We start from the raw sequence: 23,197 nt of genomic DNA on the forward strand, positions 1-23,197 counted from the left end.
TTGGTACTCTTGATTACATCAGCCATATTGTTCCTGAAAACACAATTTCCTGTCCTCAAGGAAAGTTTAGTTCAAATCAATAGATGTGTGAACTATAAAACATCCATAGTATGATGCCAGCTGATAGATAAACACATAATCATCCACATTTAAAAGCGACTTAATTTGACCTTGGAAATGTAACAGAGTTACAATAAAATAAACACATGATCATCCACATTTAAAAGCGACTTAATTTGACCTTGGAAATGTAACAGAGTTACAATAAAATAAACACATAATCATCCACATTTAAAAGCGACTTAATTTGACCTTGGAAATGTAACAGAGTTACAATAAAATAAACACATGATCATCCACATTTAAAAGTGACTTAATTTGACCTTGGAAATGTAACAGAGTTACAATATAATAAACACATGATCATCCACATTTAAAAGCGACTTAATTTGACCTTGGAAATGTAACAGAGTTACAATAAAATAAACACATCATCATCCACATTTAAAAGCGACTTAATTTGACCTTGGAAATGTAACAGAGTTACAATAAAATAAACACATAATCATCCACATTTAAAAGCGACTTAATTTGACCTTGGAAATGTAACAGAGTTACAATAAAATAAACACATAATCATCCACATTTAAAAGCGACTTAATTTGACCTTGGAAATGTAATAGAGTTACAATAAAATAAACACATAATCATCCACATTTAAAAGCGACTTAATTTGACCTTGGAAATGTAATAGAGCTACAATAAAATAAACACATAATCATCCACATTTAAAAGCGACTTAATTTGACCTTGGAAATGTAATAGAGTTACAATAAAATAAACACATAATCATCCACATTTAAAAGCGACTTATTTTGACCTTGGAAATGTAATAGAGCTACAATAAAGAGCACAATGTAGTCAGGAACCATTTTCTTTATATTCAGCTTTAAAAATTAAAAAGTTAAAGTTTGTTTTGTTTAATAACACCACTAGAGCACATTGATTTATTAATTATCAGTTATTGGATGTCAAACGTGTGGTCTAGAAAAAACCTGCTACAGGATAACACATACCACAGCCTTTGATATACCAGTCGTGGTGCACTGGCTGGAATGAGAAATAGCCCAATGGGCTCACCGGTGGAGATCGATCCTAGACAGACTGCATGCCAGGTGAGTGCTATGCTACTGGGCTATGTCCCATCCCCCTTTAAAAATTATAAAGAATTGTTTTAAAAGAAGGTTTTTTAAAATTTAGCACTGGAAAGAGTGCAGCATAAATGTTACACACATATACATGATATCATGTTTGCCAATTATGATGACTTCATATTTAGTACTGACAAGGTCATTGGCTGGAAGGCACTACATCTCACTTTTGACATGATACATTACTTGAATGAGTGATATTTTCTAGTGAGAATGTAATGACAGAAATGTTTTTACCATTATAAGCGACCAGTGGGGTAATAAAATTACCTGAATGTGGAGCAGGATAATGTGTATCGATTATATTTTCATTTCAACTTATTTTTATGCTTATATCCAATTAAGGTTCAAACATGTTGTCTTGGGCACACACCTCAGCTATCTGGGTTATATGTCAAGGACAGTGGGTTAGTTGTTAGTGGTAGAAAAGAGGGTGTAGTGGCCTTACATCTACCCATTGAGCCCTTAAGAACTCGCTGTACCTACCAGCCTGTAGTCCGATAGGCGGCGGATGACTTAACCACTGCACCACTGAGGCCGGTTATTGATTATAAAGCATTACACATCTTGTGTGTTCTGTATACAGTCAGAGCAGGTGCTCCAGTTGCCATCTGTGTTAAAGGCAGGGTCAACTCAAACAAGAGCCTTATGTGTTGGAAAGATGCATACCCGGACCACCAACACATACTGACACTTTAAAGGTATGGTCAACTCAAACAAGAGCCTTATGTGTTGGAAAGATGCATACCCGGACCACCAACACATACTGACACTTTAAAGGTATGGTCAACTCAAACAAGAGCCTTATGTGTTGGAAAGATGCATACCCGGACCACCAACACATACTGACTCTTTAGCAAATGAAAAACGTGTAATTTTCGAGTTGATAAAAAAAGATGATTATTCCTGCTAACTGGGGGCAGCCATTTTGTTTCGTTTTTGTGACGTCCGGTGGGATAGCTTGGGGCGAAGTGACATCAGCTCCTGACCATCTCCTGTATGTACAGTGTAAACAAAAGCAGTAATTTTCGACAAGGTGCTTCTCTTTGATCAACCTGACTTGCAAAAACAGCATAAATTATGTAATAATATAATAAACTATTTAACTAAATATATTTCAAGTTGCATTAACGGAACAAAATGGGGTTATAGTATTTTTCTCTGTTAAATAATCCAAAGGAAAAATGTACACTATTAGGCCTATTGATATGCTACGTTGGAGCAAAAACGACAACCCACGATACCCAAGTGATAATTTTCTCTTCTTTGGGACTACGTAATTGGTCAGTTCTGTGGTTTTAGATGGAAAAGTCTACTTAATCAATAGTTTTACAGAAATATTTACAGTAATAAACCATGTCCATTACCATTTTAGGGGCAACAGGTAATATTCCACAATACCGGTATGTATTTTTGTGTTTAGGCAGCGTCAATTAATTGGCTCGTCTGGTTACCAATCAAATACACACCTGCCAATCAGGAATCACAGGTAGAAGCAACTAACAGCATAGACCAATTAACTAAGAAAACACTCCGTGTATCATTTCAGTACGTAGGTTAATGCATGGACAAAACATTGTTAATTATTTCGACTTGTTGTGTAGTCACTTTGATAATGGTATTTTATTTTTTAATGAAAAAAAAAATTATATATAGTGCTGGATACACTTATTGTTGGCTTACTGGGATGTGTATTATTACAGAACATTGCAGTGTATGATTATTTATCATCCCGCAAAAACCAGGTAGATTGTGTTTCTCTAGTTCTAAGGCTCATTCCTGACGTTACGCGTTAAGTATTATGTAACCACCAGCTCGCCAGAGGGCGTACTCATTGAGATGGTACAAAATGGCTGCGCCCATTATATATAATAGCCGTCACATTTAACCGTTTTATTAATTAACTATACGATTATACTTGTTGATATTAAGCAATAATGTGCATTACATATTGCTGAATATGCATACCAGGCCAAATGCCTTAATTGTCCCTTCCTTTAAGAGGCCACATTTTAATTCTTCCAAATCATCTAATATAGTACAAACAGACCTGTATTATGCAGCGACCTGTTTTAAAAGGCCACTTTTGATACATCCTTTTGTGGCTGCTTAAAACAGGTTTGTCTGTATGTGATTCTCTCAGCATGTGTGGGGGTGAGGTATAGCCCAGTGGTACATCGCTCGCTTGATGCATGGTCAGTTTGGGATTGATCCCCGTCAGTTGGCCTATTGCACTATTTCTCGCTCCAACCAGTGCATTACGACTGGTACCTCAAAGGCCATGGTATGTGCTATCCTGTCTATGGGATGGTGCATATAAAAGATCCCTTGCTGCTGATCGAAAAGAGTAGCCCATGAAGCGGCGACAGCAGGTTTCCTCTGTCAATATCTGTTTGGTCCTTAACCATATGTCTGATGCCATATAACCGTAAATAAATGTGTTGAGTGTGTTGTTAAATAAAACAATTCCTTCTTTCCTTCCTCTCAGCATGTGTGGTAAAATTAGTGTAAAGTAATGGGATGAAATGTGTGAAAATTAACCCATAAGTTGGCCGCTGGACATAACCCTGTGGTATAGTATTCGCCTGCTGCATACCAGTAGTCAGTCTAGGATTGATCCACACTGGTGAGCTCAATGGGTTATTTCTCATTCAAGCCAATGCTCCACAACTGGTATATCAAAGGCTGTGGTATCTACAGTGCTGTCTGTGGGATGTTCCATTTGGTAGTGATGTTCCAATAATAGATTATACTTTTTTAAAATGATCGGTTTAGCTCTGCTAATGTGATGATCGATTATAAAAATCCATAATGAATTGTGTGGGAAAATGTTAACTTCATTTGTTCCTCCAGTTTAGTTGATGGAATTGATGTAAATATACACCAAAAAAAAAGTTAAGCACCCCCAGATATGATTACTTATATAATATTGGCATGCATTGCAACTGAAATTGCAATGACAATTCTGACAGGCATGGCATTCCATAGAAAGGATGAGATCGTGCAAGCATGACAATGGTGTCACATCTCATCGTCGCGTGCACGTGCAACATGCCACCCATGACTTTTCCAAAGTGCAGTATGGGTGCATGCCCAAATTGGGTATTTAACGTGGCTGTCTTGCATTGTTCGATCATTATCAGTGAAGATGAATCGAAGGAGAATATCAGTGGATCAAAGATCACAAATAATCGGCATGTGTAATGCAGGAATGACGTTCAAAGCCATCGGCCGTCAGCTGGGGTACCACTACACAGTAATTAGCAGACTCGTCAGGAAACATGCCGTAACCAACTTTGTCAAGGATTTGCCATGGTCAGGTAGACCTTGTATGACATCAAACCATGAAGACGTAGCACTGGGGCGGCTGGTACGGCGTCTACCGTTTGCAACAAGCACGGAGCTGAAACGTGAGTGGCTGCCCAATCGCCAGCTCTCTACAAGAACGGTGAGGAACTGCCTCAAACTGTTGGGATTGGCATCCAGACAAGTCATCAAGCGTCCCTTACTGTCAGAACGACACAAATGCTTACGTTTGGTATGGTGTCTAGCACGGCAAGCGTGGAATCTGAGAACATGGAAAAGGATTCATTGGTCCGACGAAAGCCGGTTCCTGCTTCATGTCACGGATGGGCAAATGAGGGTTTGGAGGTGAAAAAATATGGCTTATGCACCCAAGAACATCCAACCAACTGTCCCATACGGAGGAGGCTCGGTAATGATTTGGGGGTGCATCTCCCATGACTGCAAGCTGGACCTGGTCACCATTCAGGGCAATTTGACAGGTGACCAGTACATCCGTCAGGTCCTGGAACCAGTTGTCATGCCACATTTCGACAACCACCCACTCGCTACAAGGCCTCAGTACATGGATGACAATGCCAGGCCTCATCGTTCCAGGGCTGTGATGGCACATCTCCAGAACAACGCTGTGATGACTTTGCCTTGGCCCGCCATGAGCCCCGATCTGAATCCCCTGGAGCACATTTGGGACATTCTTGGCCGTTGAATACAGAAACTGGACCCCCCTGTACAGAATCTGAGAGAATTGGAAGCTGCTTTGCATTGGGAGTGGCTGTTGCTGCCTTATCAGAAGATTTGACACTTGACTGGGAGGGTGAGGTGCAGGCTTGAGGCGATCATCCGAGCACGTGGAGGGTACACAAAGTACTGAATGTTTGGACTGTCAGTGTCGTCTAGGTAACCGAATGTAACTTTTTACCCAGAATTGACAATCTGCAAATGTCGTATGGACTCTGTAGATCCATACTTATAACGAGTATGTTTTGGGGTGAAAACACGACTGGTGAGGTTGCGACCATATTGTGATTAAAAATTCACCACAGCTGACAATTGTTTGTGTTTTCCTATTGTCAGAATGTTGTTCTTGCCTTTCACATACATTGCCATGACTTCATTACGTCAGTAACTGCATGCCAAAAAAAATTTCATTTGTCAGTCAGAAATTTTGTGGGGGTGCTTGACTTTTTTCTTTGTGTATAATTAAATATCTTGAGTTTGGTGGGGGTTTTCATGTGCATAAAAAAGAAGATATTAGATGGTTATTAACAGTAAAATTAGTGATCTTTATGGTCTGTCCTGGTGAATACGACAACAGGTGCATAGCGCTTATTATTGAAGTCCTGATCGGTTATAACCGATGATTGATGATGAAATTCCAACCAATTCCCAACACTACCATTTGATGGCTACTTAACTCAAATTTAATTGTATATTTATTTGTACCTTGTACCTGGAATGGACTAGCATCACACTCAAGAGAGCATCCCATCACTGAGTTACATCCCATTATTTGTTTCAACTACTGTGAATTCATTTATTTCTATTGGCTTAAAATTTAGTTTTTTCTAATGCTAAGCTCAGACTGTCAACTATCTCGATGAAGTTGACCAACTCCTGACTTTATGATGGGTGCACTCAGATTAACAACTAGTTTGTCATAGAAGTAGTACAATGAAAAACTGAGTTCTAACAGTAGCAACCAGACAGTCGTAGAAGTCATGATAGCAAAAATTTGGCCAACTTTGTCGTGGCAGTTTGTAGTCTGAACTTAGCATGCTTATGAATCAAATTTCGTTGAATTCTTATATTTGTGGATTGAAATGATAGTATCATAAATGTGTATTATGTATATATGTGTATTATATTTTCTTTCTGCTTTTTGTTGATTGCACAAACTGCATGAAAATTAGACCATGAACAAAAATAATTTTACAGTACCATAAGCGTCTGAAAATTGCGAGAACGATCATTTCGTTTACACGTCGCTCACACAAATCTAATTTTATGTGGCCTAATGTTTGGTCGCACATTAAATTTAGGACACAATTTAAATGGACATATAAAAGGTTAAATGTAAAAAGGAAATGGGTTGCCTACCGGTAAATTTATTTTTGCTTAACCCATATATGAATTAAGGAAATGTTCAAATCTCAGAGGTCCGCTACCACAATCACATTTTATTACATTGTTCTGCTTGTACGCATTCACTGTTAACTTCTGAGACGTATCATATGAAAAGTGAGACACACTGTATGCATCTTATAATATGTCTGAAGCCTTCTGTGTGTGACGAGAAGACTGTAACTCAAGCTGTCAACCAAGTCATTAGCAAAATTCGTATTTCCACTCGTAAATGGCAACATTTATCAACCTTCATATTGGTGGATGGTGGCAATTTTGACTCGGATCCTGTGACGTTCTGCAAATTAAGTTGTTGGAAAGGGCGACACTCTTTTCCTTCAATTTCCCCAGAGACAGGCTCCTTAGACGATAGATTTAGCTTTGATGTGGCCCAACCTGATTTGGTGTAAATTTAGGGAGTGCTTCCGTTGTGTGTGTTAATTGGTTCTAGGAGAACATTTTCCTTCCAACAACATGATGATTGCTAAAAAGGCAGTTTTGTCATGATCCACAGTGCTGACGGTTCAAAGTGTTTGTGACCGTATTCACCACAACAAAGATAAATACGTTGGAATCGGCACTGATGTTTTCTTTGAAAACATATTATTGGAATTTTATGTATTGTAAATGGTCTTCACCGTTTTGCATTGAACGTTTTAAGTAATTAATAGGTGTAGCTAATTTTCAATTTGTGACATGTGGTGTCTGAAAAATACTGCAAGTTATGTAATAATGTTATATCATTGTATTAAAATTCTAAAAAAGAAAGGAATGTGTTGATGACATCCCAGCACATTGTTTAACTAGCAGCTGGTCTAGAGAACCAATAAGCAGTCTTTACCGATTCTGATAATACATATATACCAGTCAGGGTTGGAATGGGAAATAATTGGTTCACACATATTTATTGTTATCTCTTTCAGAATTGCAATCAAATAAACAAAATTAAACAACAACGTCTGTCACACAATAGTAGTAACATACAACCCTTAAAGTTAAATTTACAAGTAATTGCTGGACCATATCCAGAAATGGAGGACATAGGGTTGCACCCTTAGAATATATGAAAACGTGCCTCTTTTGCCTACCAAGAGCTATTCTTTGTGCACTGCCATCCCACTTATTTTAGGCTAGTTATTGCCCATGTTGTGACCAATTATACATGTATACAAGTATGTATATATTGTTTTGGGGTCTCTGCATTATAATTCAGAAAATATATGTTGTGGCATTGAATTGGATTGTAGTCAGTTTCCAGACACTGAAAGGTTCTTTCATTGCAATAATAAGCATGACTGTAATTGCATCTGTGAAGAAATGACTATGTATGTAGGAAATCAGAAGATTATGGTCTTTGCTACATGATTGAAGTACGTTTCATTTTGTTATGATAGAGTTTTGCTTTATTTGAAGATTCAGTGATTTGTTGTTCCCTAATGTATTTCATTTTGAAACTTGCATTTTAAATTATATCTTTAAAATATACACATTCATCTTAAATTATATCTTCAAAACTGCACTTTCATCTTATTTTATATTTTCTAAGTACACTTTTATCTTAAATTATATCTTCTAGAATAGACTTTTGCTGCTTGATTATGTTTTGGCTGAACTATGTCAGTCACAACTTTAATATAATGGCATGCCCTTGGTGAATATGTGCCGATGTGGCCATATTGGAAATCAATACTATTTTCTGAACAGCTGATCCTGAGTGGATTCATCTGCAAAGCTGTAGGAAGTCTAAGGAGCACAGTTGCTTTATAACTGGGAAGGAATGGAGAAGAATGCAAGTCGACTGGAGTAATGGAAGGCTGCGTAGCTTCATATGGAACGGCACATGTCATCGTGCCTTTCACGCCATCACACCATTTGCTTGTTTGTGCCATGTCAGTTTGGCATTTATCCCATCACAGCACACCATTTGTGCCTGTCCTTTCAGAGGACCTAACATAAAAGTATCTATAGTCCCATTTATTGAAAGGGTTTGTCATCGATACGCTAGAGTATAGCCTTTGATCGATTGCATTGACTGTGGTTGCATTCTTTAATATATTAATCCGTGATGATGGGAAATCAGTGATCATGGGTAAAGATTGCTGCTAATAAAAATTGTTGGGGAAATTGGTTTGTTCCACTTAGATGTTGAGAGGAAAGACAAGAAAATGACCTGACTGACTTTTTCCTTTAAGCCATTTCTAAGAACCCAAATGTCAAGCTTGCCTTCCGTGCCATTTGCTAATGGTCTTGGCATGCATTTTCATTTTAAGTATAACTTTATAATTAAAGTGTTAAAATGTTTTTCACTTGAGATACATTGGGAGTGGAATGTCTGAAAACATTTGAAAGGTGATAAAACTGTGTTCTTCTCAGTGGATAGATGGAAAAACATCCAGATTTTTTAAAATCCCATATTTTAATGCCATCTAAACCTATGGGCCTGACCTTGTTCTTTAGAGGGGGTGGGATATACACATGTAGCTCAGTCGGTTGAGTGCTCGCCTGAGGCGCTTGAGTTGCAGGATTGATCCATTCAACTGATTGTTTTTTTCTCATTCCAACCAGTGTACCACAACTCTGGTATGTGCTTTACTGTCTGTGATAAAGTGCATATAAAAATCCCTTGCTGCTAATTCGAAAATGTAGTGGGTTTCCTTTGCTGACTACTTGTCAGAATTACCGAATTTTTGACATCCAATACCTGATGATTAATTAATCAATGTGCTCTAGTAGTGTCATTAAACAAAACAAACTTATTTAGTTCTTTAATGAAAGCTCAGAATTACCCCTTTAACTTTCAAGACCCTACAAAGTCTTTGGTCTGTGATCCTTTTAAAAAAAAATCTCTTTCACTAAAATTACTCGTACAAAAGTAATCGGAACCACCTGTCCTAACCTGCGTCAGTTCATTTCCATGGGACAATAATGTTTTGGCTAAAATCCATCAAACAGTAGAGAATTATTTATGTAACAGACTTCATAATCAGCTAATAAAAAGAATAGCCTATGAGTTACATAAAAGTACCTCATGTTATGGCAGCAAGTTTCCTTTATACATTTATGTTGAATAACAATACATTTGACACCTGTAGCAGGTAATTTGACCCAGACAGGAGATATAGCCTCACTGTAGTCATGCAGCACTGATAATGCTTAAATGGATTACACTGATTACAGTTCAAGTTGGATGTATATATATATAATATTGTTTACACTCCCCCAGCAACTGATTGAGCATTCACTAGGCTGGAGCCAGTTTTAAGACACAAATCTTGCATTCATTCCTCGGTGGCATCGTGGTTAAGCCATTGGTCAACAGGCTGGTAGGTACTGGGTTCGGATCCCAGTCGAGGCATGGGATTTTTAATTCAGATACCGACTCCAAACCCTGAGTGAGTGCTGTGAAAGGCTCAATGGGTAGGTGTAAACCACTTGCACCAACCAGTGATCCATAACTGGTTCAACAAAGGCCATGGTTTGTGCTATCCTGCCTGTGGGAAGCGCAAATAAAAGATCCCTTGCTGCTAATCAGAAAGAGTAGCCCATGAAGTAGCGACAGTGGGTTTCCTCTCAAAATCTGTGTGGTCCTTAACCATATGTCTGACGTCATATAACCGTAAATAAAATGTGTTGAGTGCATCGTTAAATAAAACTTTTCTTTCTTTCATTCCTTTCATTGTTTCTTATGTCCAATTAAGGTTCAGGCACACTGTCCTGGGCACACACCTTAACTGTGGGCTATCTGTCCAGGAGAGTGGGTTAGTTATTAGTTGTTAGTGGTTAGTGAGAGTGAAGAGGGTGTAGTGGTCTTACACCTACTCATTAAGTCATTAAAACTTGCTTTTGGTGGGAGCTGGTATTGAGCTGTGAACCCAGTACCTACCAGCCTTATGTCTGATGGCGTAACCATGATACCATTGAGGCCAGTCAAATCTTGCATGAACTTGCCAGTCTAATCTGGATGACGTACATCACTGCTCCATGGATACAGGGATGTGTATGTGGTACTCACTTATTTCTCAGATATTAATGTTCACTGTTACATGCTCATCTAATCAAATTTTAGTCTTGGAAAAACTCAAGAGCATGAAAAATCACATTCTTCAAAATGTCGTGGAGGAGAAATCACATTACTCAAAATAATTGGAGTTAGAGGGGAAAGGCAGTTTCTTCAAATGACAAGTGCAATATTTCACACCCCTTGGATCGAATTTAAGGGTGCAAGCACAATCGTGTTCTTGAATGAAAGTAAAAAACTAAATTCTGTCTACTACATTAAGAAAAGAAAAATGCAAATCTGTAGCTTACATAGATTACATACATTAATGTAGATCTATATTAAAAATGATAGTGATCAAATAACATGCAGCAGAGAACTATTTTCCAACTATGGTGGCTGGTGTATTGGACTGTGTGCCATTCAGAACTGATTAATGTTACAATCAATATCTGCTTCTGAGACCATGCTTGTTAATTTTGTCTAGCTATGATATATGTCTGAAATAATGAGTTGATGAAATTAAGATGCATGCTATTTTTCAGACATGCTGCGTGTATTCCAATTGAAACAAATTAGTCTGCAGAAGTTGGGTTTTTTTGTTCATGTGATTACAGTGACACTGTAGTTTATAAAATCCATCCTATAGATATATACTGATCATTAAAAGGAAATCATGGATATTAATTTAGTTTTCTTTAATGTATTAAACAGTCGAGCACCTTACCACAGGGCTACGTCACACCCTCGTTATGTAGACAGGAGGTTTTTATTTTATACACAGTGCCCAGTATAGCAGTTTTGGAGATGTTTATAACTCTTCAGAATTGCTTCTTGACTCTGCTGCAGCAGGAGTTGTAATCACCAAGGCACAATAAAGATAAATCTTCACCTCGGTGATGCCATTAGAACCAAAATGGTTGAAGAATTGCAGGATTGTCATGTTTCCATGGAAACGGAGTTGCATCGAGTTTTGATAATCTATGTCATTTGCCTGCATGTCCCTGTGTTGTTTTTCTGACTGACCGATAGATAAGATGGTTAACTTGCTGCTGGCTGCGTGAATAGCTGTCATTAGTTTGTATGAATATATATATATGGGCTTCATATGTTTAGCGCTGATAACACTATATAGTATGTATGTGGACCTTCACCTGGCTTTGCGTGATATGAAAATTATGTGGGTATATAATTATAATCAAGTTGAAGAAGCCCAGTTCTTGCTAATGCATTACGTTAATGGAAAGGATAGGCAATGATTAAATATATATATGGTGTACAGAGTACAAACTATTCTAAAGATCCATTGTATGAAATACATTTGTTCCATGGTACATTCATGTTGCTGGACCAAAATATATTTAAATGTTTTTCCTTTATTTGCCTCTTAGCAAGTCTATGGGCAAATTAATCTGTGCAAATAAGACAAGGCAATGTATTCTATAGATGCATTATTTTAAGGAGTCTTAAAAATAAAATAAAATAATAAAATAAAATATGAATAACTAGTAATATTATATGAAGTTTGTTATATAGAATGTTCATTAAATATGTCTACTGTACTATGAGACTCTTTACTGTGAATGAATCTGAAAAATTAACAGAATGACTTTTCTAAAGCCATGAAGATTGCTTTTAAGAGCAATGCCTGCAATTAAAAAAATGTCTCATTACAAAAAAATATTGTCCATGGCAAAAAATGTTTTGTGGAGAATTAAATCCACAGCAATCTCAATGGCAGTGTCAGTTGCAGGGGTTGCATTAGTGATAGTGATGTTGTGATCATCAAGTTGTGAAGACATGGTTGTTGTCTAAGATTTTCTCAACAGACAACTACTAGTATTAAAAGTGTATCGTCAATGTCCGACTATCTGCTCCATATACATAACCGGCCTCGGTGGCGCAGTGGTTAAGCCATCGGACAACAGGCTGGTAGGTACAGGGTTCGCAGCCCGGTACCGGCTCCAACCCAGAGCGAGTTCTTAAGGGCTCAATGGGTAGGTGTAAGGCCACTACACCCTCTTCTCTCTCACTAACCACTAACAAACTAACAACTAACCCACTGTCCTGGACAGACAGCCCAGATAGCTGAGGTGTGTGCCCATGACAGCGTGCTTGAATCTTAATTGGATATAAGCACGAAAATAAGTTGAAATCAATCAATCAACCATATACATATATATGACTGAGGTTTAATGTGTGAACATTTCTCTGTTATCTTAGCCTATCCAGGACCGTGTTTTATTGTGAGATTTCTCAGTTATCTTAGCATATCATTGAGGTTTATTATGAAAATTCCGATATCTTAGCATATATCAGTGAGTTTTATTGTGAGATTTCTCAGTTATCTTAGCATATCATTAAGTTTTATTATTAAAATTCTGATACCTTAGCATACAATGTATATCAGTGAGTTTTATTGTGAGATTTCTCAGTTATCTTAGCATATCATTGAGGTTTATTATGAAAATTCCTATATCTTAGCATATATCAGTGAGTTTTATTGTGAGATTTCTCAGTTATCTTAGCATATCATTAAGTTTTATTATCAAAATTCTGATATCTTAGCATATATCAGTAGTTTTACTGTGAGATTTCTCAGTTATCTTAGCATATCATTGAGGTTTATTATGAAAATTCTGATATCTTAGCATATATCAGTGAGTTTTATTGTGAGATTTCTCAGTTATCTTAGCATATCATTGAGGTTTATTATGAAAATTCCTATATCTTAGCATATATCAGTGAGTTTTATTGTGAGATTTCTCAGTTATCTTAGCATATCATTGAGGTTTATTATGAAAATTCTGATATCTTAGCATATATCAGTGAGTTTTATTGTGATATTTCTCAGTTATCTTAGCATATTGAGTTTTACTGTAAGAATTCTCAGTTATCATAGCATATTAGTGGGTATTACTGTAAGAATTCTCAGTTATCATAGCATATCAGTGGGTATTACTGTAAGAATTCTCAGTTATCATAGCATATCAGTGGGTATTACTGTGAGAATTCTCAGTTATCTTAACATGTCAGTGAGTTTTACTGTAAGACTTCTGAATTATCTTGGCATATGACTGAGTTTCACTATAAGAATTCTCAGTTATTTAGTCTTATCAATGAGTTTTAGTACCAGAAGACTCAATCATAGAATATATATGACTGAATTTTGTTGTAAGAACACTTAAATTTTAATGATTTTTATTACACATCAGATTGATTATTGAGGAAATGAAAAAAGCTCATAGCATGTTCTGGTTCCTGTAACTAAAGCTAAGAGAATTGCATGCCACAACTCATTACTTCAAATCTCACTGTGACTGTTAGCAGTAATCATGGCATATGACTGAATTTTATTGTAAGAACTCAGTAATCAAAGCATATGACTGAGTTTTATTGTAACAGCTGTTGGTAATCATGGCATATGACTGAGTTTTATTGCAAGAACTGTCAGTAATCAAAGCATATGACTGAGTTTTATTGTAAGAGCTGTTGGTAATCATGGCATATGACTGAGTTTTATTGCAAGAACTGTCAGTAATCAAAGCATATGACTGAGTTTTATTGTAAGAGCTGTTGGTAATCATGGCATATGACTGAGTTTTATTGCAAGAACTGTCAGTAATCAAAGCATATGACTGAGTTTTATTGTAAGAGCTGTTGGTAATCATGGCATATTGCTGAGTTTTATTGCAAGAACTGTCAGTAATCAAAGCATATGACTGAGTTTTATTGTAAGAACACTTGAATCTTAATGATTTTCATTTTACATCTGATCCATTATTGAGGAAGTGAAAACAGACCACAGCATGTTGTTTGTATGACTAGTGGTAAGAAAATGGCATGCTACAGTTCATTACACTAAGTGTCACTGAGATCACACTATAAGTCACGTACCATAGTGTTCACACCCAAATCCTAGGAATAGGCATTGATTCCCTAAACAGTTAAAGACAGTTAAAGTACAAACACACACATACATGGGGGCGAGACGTAGCTGAGTGGTAAAGCACTTGCTTGATGCACGGTCGGTTTGGGATCGATCCCCATCAGTGGGCCCATTGGGCTAGTTCTCGCTCCAGCCAGTGTCCACAACTGGTACATCAAAGGATGTGGTATGTGCTATCCTGTCTATGGAATGTTGCATATAAAAGATCCCTTGCTGTTAATCGAAAAGAATAGCCCATGAAATGGTGACAGCAGGTTTCCTCCCTCAATATCTGTGTGGTTCTTAACTATATGTCCGACGCCATATAACCATAAATAAAATGTGTTGAGTGTGTCATTAAATAAAACATTTCCACACATACACAGCCAAACCTGCTCTAGCAGCCACATGTATTAAGCAGCCACCTGTAATACATTTTAATTTTAAAAAATTCAAAGCAGCCATCTGTATTAAGAGGTGACATTTTAATTCTCCCAAATCTTGAGGCATTTGGGTAGTCATGTGGAGAATTCCATCACAATGAATGTGCCAACTCACGTACACTGGAGAAGCTGAACTGTTGTTTTTACATATTCTTAGCTTGGATGATAATAAATTATTACTATTATTATTATTATTTGTTTTTTTTATCCCCAGAATATAAAATGGCAGTGTCAGGGTTGGGGTGCCCTGAGCTTACTGTCTCACAATATTTTTTTTATTTCATATGGCAGAGTATGACAAATATTTTGAAACGTCACTAGCCACAGGGCTAGTGGGTTTGTGAAAACCACTAGCCCACCGAGATAAAGCACTAGCCCAAATTCCTGATCAATTATAACTGGATTTTTATACAATTTTTTGTAACATTACACATTTACGAGTATAACAGTAAAATAAAACAAACACTTAAATCATGTTGTAACTTTCAGTTTTTTGTCGTGTTGTACGTTTGGTTTTTTGTCAAGTGTGATCCATCATCATTCGCGTTTTCGCGTTTGCCCTCCCCCAGGGGAAAAATAATTGAGCAAACTCATGGTTGATATCTAAACCCACTATCAAAATATTTAAGTTTAAATGAGGGTACGACAGTGTGACACACGGTAATAGATGGTTCAGTGTATTCGGTAGTGGGTTATACATTTAGGGCCCTACTATTTATGTCGCCAGGAACGGTGATGCCAATTGCTCAAATACAGGGCATTATCCCGTGTCAGACCAATATCAAAAGAAAATAACGGCGACATCTAATCCGTTGTTAATTGATGAACAAAAAAGGTATCATCTTGTATCGGCAGCTGTGACGCATTATCCAGACCGATACACAAATAGGTCAAGCAGAGTCATTGCATGTGCATTACCATTAAAGTAAATTGTTTTCTTGATTGCCGATAACCACATGTCAGCGAAGTGTAAAATTAGAAAACAACAGGTAAATAACACAAACACTGAAATTCAAAGCATGACTGGGGTTTACTTGATTGAGATTAACCTGTTGTCGCAATTGGTGATTTCCAAGTTCTTAAGTGCGAGATTTCCAAGTTCATATGTGCAAGATTAACTACCACGTGACGTGTCCAACCAATCAAAACATGCATGTCATTAAACTTATTTCCTGTGCCAGAAACTTGAAAGGCAAAAGTAAACAATGCATAACTAAATAAAAATAATAACTTAGGCCTACGTCATTTTCTCCCATAATGAAACTACAGGAAATAGTGGTTTCTATTCGATTACCACCTTCAGTGCTCAAGCACATGCATGACTTTGACGTTTGTCCACCTCAATGATAGTAATCAGAAGGTTAAATATTTTCTACCAAATTATATTTGAATTTAAATACTATTTCTTAATGCCTATATTTAAGAGATACACAACCAATAATTAGTGCCAGTAATTTTGGTTCAAATGTGTAATGCGTTTGATTGAGCACATGTTCGAACTTTGATTTGGGTTTACCTGAACCGGAACACTGAGAAGTTCGTTTAACACAACAATCCGAATCAGGTCTTGTGATTGTGTCAAAAACACTCTCCAGTAGTGTGATATTAGAAACATAATTAAAAAAAAAAATAATCTATATATTATTTTTGTTGAATAGTCATACTCAATATATAGTAATAATGGGAAACAAAATTTTGGTTCCGTGATTTTACAGACACGGTACCGGAAACGATCATTAGTGTAAAATCCAAAAGCCTGCCAATGTGTATTTTTGTGCCGAGGTATCATTAAACATTAATTCATTCATTTTCATTGTTAACTATATTTTATGGTGAAAATTTTTAATCAAGGCTTTTATTGGGTGTACATGTAGTTTTAATTGTAAGTCACACCTGATCTATAGTTCTATAGTTCTAAACTTATTTCCTAAGGTTAAAAAACCACACAAGGTAACCATAATTATACTGGTAAATGTTGTTGTGCATTTATACATTTTGGTTACTCTTTGTTATAAATATACTGAACAAAAAAAGAAACTTCCGATTTGTACATATAGTATTTGTTGTGTTAAAGAATTCATTGTGTAATGAAATTATATAGGTAGTATTAGCCTTGAGCTGTATTATCAGGATTCATGAATTTTATCGATTATTTTTGCACTGTTAATCGTCGACAATGTGAAATTCAATTTGCACATGCATGTATGGTTCGACATGTCCCGTGTAGTATTCGGTCAAATTGTTTTACTTGTCTTACTGACATTGTTGTCAAGTGAACGAAAACGCTTCAAAATTTGTAAAAAAAATTAACGTTTTTTACATTGTAGCATTTTCAGTATGCCAAGAACACCCAATAATTTACGCGAACGGGCGATTGGCACGCTTGATGCTGGCATGTCGACGGAAGACGTTGCAAGGCATGTTGGGAGTTCTAGTCGAGCGATACGAAATCTTCGCATAAGATTTCAAATGACAGGAAGCACCAACGACTTGCCACCTCGTGGACGTCCGCATGTTAAACACGTGGTCAAGACCGCTATATCATGAACACGCATTTGCGCAATCGATTCCAAACTGCCACTACTACTGCTGCTAACACACCTGGGCTTCACAATAACCGAATCAGTGGGCAAACTGTTCGTAATCGTCTGCGGGAGAACGGTTTACATGCACGACATCCTTACGCCAGATGCGTTTTAACGCAACGTCATCGTCTAAATCGTCTTAATTGGGCACGTGTACACACTCGTTGGATACGGCGACGCTGGAATACCATTCTTTTTTCGGATGAATCCCGATTTTCTTTACAACGTGGTGATGGCAGGGTGCACGTCTACCGTTGGAGAAATGAACGCTATGCTGACTGTTGTGTTCTTGAACGAGATCGTTTCGGGGGTGGGGGTTCTGTCATGGTCTGGGCAGCCATTGCCCATGGTTATCGTTCACCACTAGTCGTCATTGACGGCAATTTAAATGCTCAACGTTACCGCGATGACATTCTCGCTCATCACGTCATTCCTCTGTTCCATAACAACGCCAACATCTCGATTTTTCAGCATGATAATGCCACCTCTCATACAGCTAGAGACACTGTAAATTTTCTTAGGACAAATAACATTGATTTCATTGATGACTGGCCCACTAAAAGTCCTGATCTCAACCCCATCGAGCATGCCTGGGATAGTCTGGACAGACGATTGAGGCGTCGTCCCAACCCACCCGTGAACATCAACGAACTTCGTCAAGCGCTCATTCAGGAATGGAACAATATTCCACAGGCAGAAATCAACACTTTAGTCAATTCTATGCGCCTGCGATGCACTGCAGTGGTCAATTCAAGAGGTGGTCATACCAGTTATTAAGTGGGTGTTTTTATTTTTAACCCCTACCACACTTGGTCAAAATTTCTCCCAGTTTCTGTTAACCTATGGCCATGATTTTTGCACCAAACGATGCATCATGGAACACTCTTTAAACGCATATATAACTATTATTCCCCCGGTTTGTTTTCATCAAGTTATGTTCAAGCAAAGTTAGCGGAAGTTTCTTATTTTGTTCAGTATATATGCATATTTTTCATGAAGCACCACACTGAAATATTGTTAAACATTTTTAAATTGATCTTTCAGAAAAAGTTCCATCTGATGCAACATTTCTTGGTGCACAATATTTTAGTTATGATCTGAGTAGTCGAGGGGACCCGATCATCAGCAACAGTGATGAACTGTATTTGGACTTCCGCACCAGACAGCTCAATGGACTGCTCTTTTACACTGGTAAATATAACCCATATTGAATTCTCTTTTACACTTGTAAATATAATCTGTATTGAATTCTCTTTTACATTGGTAAATATAACCCTTATTGAATTCCCTCTTATACTGGTGAATATAGCACTTCACAAATTATATTGTATACTGCTGAATATAACCTATATTTGAATTATCTTTTATACTGGTGAATATAAGCCATATTTGATTTATTTTTATATTGATAAATATAATCCATGTTTGCATTGTTTACTGGTGAATATAACACTTATGAAATTCACTTTTAAGTCATATTGTACATCTACATATATGAATTATAGATAACAACATACAATATCATGATTGACATTTCAAAACAACTGTGGCATTTAACTGGAAAACGTGCTGAGACACAGCTTTAGACTGCATCAAAGTCACTGTGATAAAATGATCAGATATACATGTAGTATAAAGATATCAACTAATAAACCAGTTCACCTCAAAACCATGGAAATAGTATAGGCCTTAATTAGCTTAATGTAGCATATAATGTACAATTTATAAATATTTATGACCCTTTAACTTCTAGCTCCCAAAAGTCAAACTATTAATTTTGTACATTATCACACTGCAAAACAAGCTCATATATGTAAGAATTAACAAAAAACCCCACATATTGCCCAAATTAGAATTGTAATTTGTATACAAGTTTTACATTTAGTTTCATATTAAAGCCTGTTATATTATTAGGATATGGCAAATAAAAGTACTTATTATCAGAAAGCTGTTAATCAAGTCAAGAAAATAATTTTCATTTCAACTTATTTTCGTGCTTATAGCCAATTAAGATTCAAGCATACTGTCCTGGGCACACACCTGCAGTGAACCCAGTACCTACCGGCCTTATGTCAGATGGCTTAACCACGACACCACAGAGTGTCATTAACTTAGAGAGAGAATCAGTGCTGTCAGGTTTCTGGGGGTTTTAAATTATTATTAAAGAATGTATTACTTTACATATAGGGTAGCACCATGAAATATTCAGAATAGTTCTGAGTATTTTGGGGTTGTTTCTTTGGTTTTGATTTAATCACAACACAGGTTTTTTTAAAATCAAACTGAAACACATAGAGTGATATTTATTAAGGATGGTTGTTTGGGGAACAGTCTATGGTGGGAAGTGAAGCTGCAAAAAATGATGATTAAAGTCTGATTTCACAGCGAAATGCAAAAAGGATGCTTCATTTTCTTCTTGATTTGTGGGATTCGTTATTGACCGAGCTAGCAGGGCCATGCTGCAATTGATTTTATGCTATCAAGTGGAAATGCTTGATATATCGCCATACGTGAAGAACTCTTCAGTTGTTAAGAGCAAATTTATGCCAGTCCTAAATATTTCACTGATATCTTTCTTTTTTTCATTAGTTTTCTGAAGATTTAGTGATTGATTGAGACAAGTTTTTTGTTCTTTTTTTTAAATTAAAACAATATTCCGATACTCAAGGTAGTTATCTAGAGCTACTAGAGCCATAAAAAATACAAAGTTCAGTCCCAAAACATTTTGAACCCAAGACCTGTTATTACTTCCCTTTGTGCACACTGTAGGCCACGGTGGTGTTGTGGTTAAGCCATCGGACATAAGGCTGGTAGGTATAGGGTTTGCAGCCCGGTACAGGCTCCCACCCAGAGCGAGTTTTCACGACTCACTGGGTAAGACCACTACACCCACTTTTCTCTCACTAACAACCAACAACTAACCCACTGTCCTGGACAGACAGCCCAGATAGCTGAAGTGTGTGCCCAGGACAGTGTGATTGAACCTTGGATATAAGCACGAAAATAAGTTGAAATAAATAAATAAAATAATATTACATCAAATGTTTTTATCTACTTTTTATAGGTGATTTAAAAGACTATTTGAATGTAGCAGTGAAAGAAGGTGGTATCAAGCTAACGATAAATCTGGGATCAGGGGCATACGAAACTGAGGTTAAACCCAGTCATGTCCGCTTTGATGACAACCGGTGGCACCACCTAGTGATCAAACGAGAAGCAAGAGAGGTAACTATGAGAGATATTTTCCAAGACCTCATACATTGTAGTTATTCTAATTGTGCAAGAAACTGAGCTTCCTGTCCAAATATTAAATAAATGCCCATTTGCTATTAACCAGCATCTATATTTGCACATACTATGCACTTTTTCAGTTGTGTGAATTAATAAAAGGAGCATGAATTTAACATTTATTTTAAATTTTAACATTAACACACCTACTTGTTCCTATAATTTTCAACTGTGTTGGATGAATTAGTTTTCCAAGTTTGTTTGTATCTTTGTGTTATATTTGTTGAGAGAATAATTCCACCCTGGAATAAAGAGAAAGAAAGAAAGAATCCTTTAGAAAAAGCCAGTCATTTACTTTTCCGTGCATGAACTTTAGAAGAATGTCATTTCATTATTTTTTTCTTTTTAAATTTATGCGTTAACTGACTGTAATGAATATTAATGATGCTATGCTAACGTTTTTATCAGATGTAGGTGTATAGTTAGTAGTATGTTAATGACAGTAATACTGAGAATCATTTTCAAATGTAGATTTGCACTGTGTATGTGTATGACTCACCTTATCTACTTCCTCATTTATTTTTCATTTGTTGCATTTTTCAATTTTTGTAACAATCAGCTTACTAGGGACAAGGGTGTATGTTTTGTAAGTAAAACTGCATGTCAGCGGCATGCTCAGTGTCGACCTAGGTCCTCTTCCCTCTTGTTAGTTTCGTGTTTCCTTGTACAGTGTGTGTAGACAGGTTTCCTTGGCACGTGCTTATAAATTGTTTTAGGATTTTTACTCATCTTCCAGCTTAAAAATCTGGATGGTCTGTGCCCTTGTAGGTAATACAGACGAGCTTTAATCGACTGCCAGACTTCAGCTTGGAAATCTGAATAGCTGTTCTAGTCCAGTTCCATGAAGATATCTTAGAACTAAGATCACTTTATAGTCCATCCCATCCTCCTACAAAAATGTTTTTTGTAAATAATTTTAATTTTGTTTCACGTAAGAAGAAAAGTAAAATTGTTTTGGAAATAAAAGAAAAAAATACTATTTTTGAGTCCAATTTAAAAAATAATCTGCTCAGAAATAAATAAGTTGTAGTAAATTCCATAGTATTAAAAAGGCATCCCATGTGGGACGGACTGTAAGTATAAGGTAATTATGCCCTTAAGATGATATTAGTGCTAGGATCACTTTGTGTAACAGGGCCTTCATCTTTGAAAACTTGAGTGAATGATCATTTCATTCTCATATTACTCAAGCAATCTGGTTTTGTGTAACCAAGTTTTTGTTCGAATATTAAATTTAGGACATATAGTCATAGCAGGTGGCACAAAATGAAATGGGTAACCTGAAATGTTATTGCACAACAAGTAACTAGGTTATGCACATTTTTTAATGTTCAGAGGCCTTGGAACATGAATTATATTGCCGTAGCAGGTTACACAAAATGAACTAGGTTACCGAAAATGTTTTTACAGAATCTGTAAATGGTTTATGCAAATTTTAAAAACTCGGAGACCTGTTTCCCCATGCTTATAAAACTTTCAAGTCCAGATTTTGCAAAGTATTGCCCATACATGTAGCATATAGTTAAAGACTAGAGACTGTTAATGTGTCGAGTCAGGACTCAAAAAGTTTTATTAGTATGGGCACTGGATTCAAGAAAGCAGTGTGTATGGTATACAGATTTTTAAGTTTAAACCAGAGTCTAAATTCTAAAATGTTTATAAGCACCATGCCTTATTCTACTACCTACATATATTGTTTATGTCCCATCCTCACCCCTTTGTATTGATTGCTTTAAGTTCAAATTTGACCTCTTGACTTTTGAGTTATTGCCTATTTTTATGCACTGTTTTGAAACCAGCATTTCCTAAACCTGATGTTAGTATTTTTAATGCATTTTCTTAAATATCCATGACTGAAACTGGATTGTGTCTATTCAGGTTATACCAAGAATGCTCCTTTAATAGATCATGCTCCACCATTATGTTGGCCGTCATATTCCTGGAGACAAAAGATTTATGTTTTAATAAATGCATAATAGGTCAAATGTTTCAAAATACTCAAAATGTAAAAGCATAGCTGCAGCTTACAGTGGTGTAATGCTTATGAAGCCAGATTACATAATGAAGTTGCTAATGTTGTGTGCATTATTACGAAAGAAAAAAATCTGTAACTCAGGATGTTTGAAAACATTTGCTGCATGGGAATCTGTAATGGAGAATATAAAAATCAATATTGCGAGTTTACTTAGATTTTAGTTTCTTATTGGCATTGAGTAATAACGTGTATTAATATCAACACAGCAGAGATTGCAGCTTGCTTTTAGCAAAGTGAACGTAAAGCCGATGTGAGATCTCAGCCAAGTGGTCTCTTCAGCTCATGT

The 23,197-nt window shown here is 36.6% G+C and overlaps 1 protein-coding gene across 4 annotated transcripts in view; it reads left to right on the forward strand.

Moving 5' to 3' along the window:
• LOC121371542 (neurexin-3a-like) overlaps positions 1-23,197 on the forward strand; it is a 138,678-nt gene that overhangs the window by 46,443 nt on the left and 69,038 nt on the right. For all 4 annotated transcript variants that reach the window (XM_041497514.1, XM_041497515.1, XM_041497513.1 and 1 more), the window contains exons 3-4: positions 18,633-18,779; positions 20,653-20,813. In XM_041497514.1, coding sequence (XP_041353448.1) covers positions 18,633-18,779; positions 20,653-20,813 — 308 coding nt within the window. The remainder of the gene's footprint in view (positions 1-18,632; positions 18,780-20,652; positions 20,814-23,197) is intronic.

Source organism: Gigantopelta aegis, chromosome 4 (assembly GCF_016097555.1).
Source record: "Gigantopelta aegis isolate Gae_Host chromosome 4, Gae_host_genome, whole genome shotgun sequence".
NCBI lineage: Eukaryota > Metazoa > Mollusca > Gastropoda > Neomphalida > Peltospiridae > Gigantopelta > Gigantopelta aegis.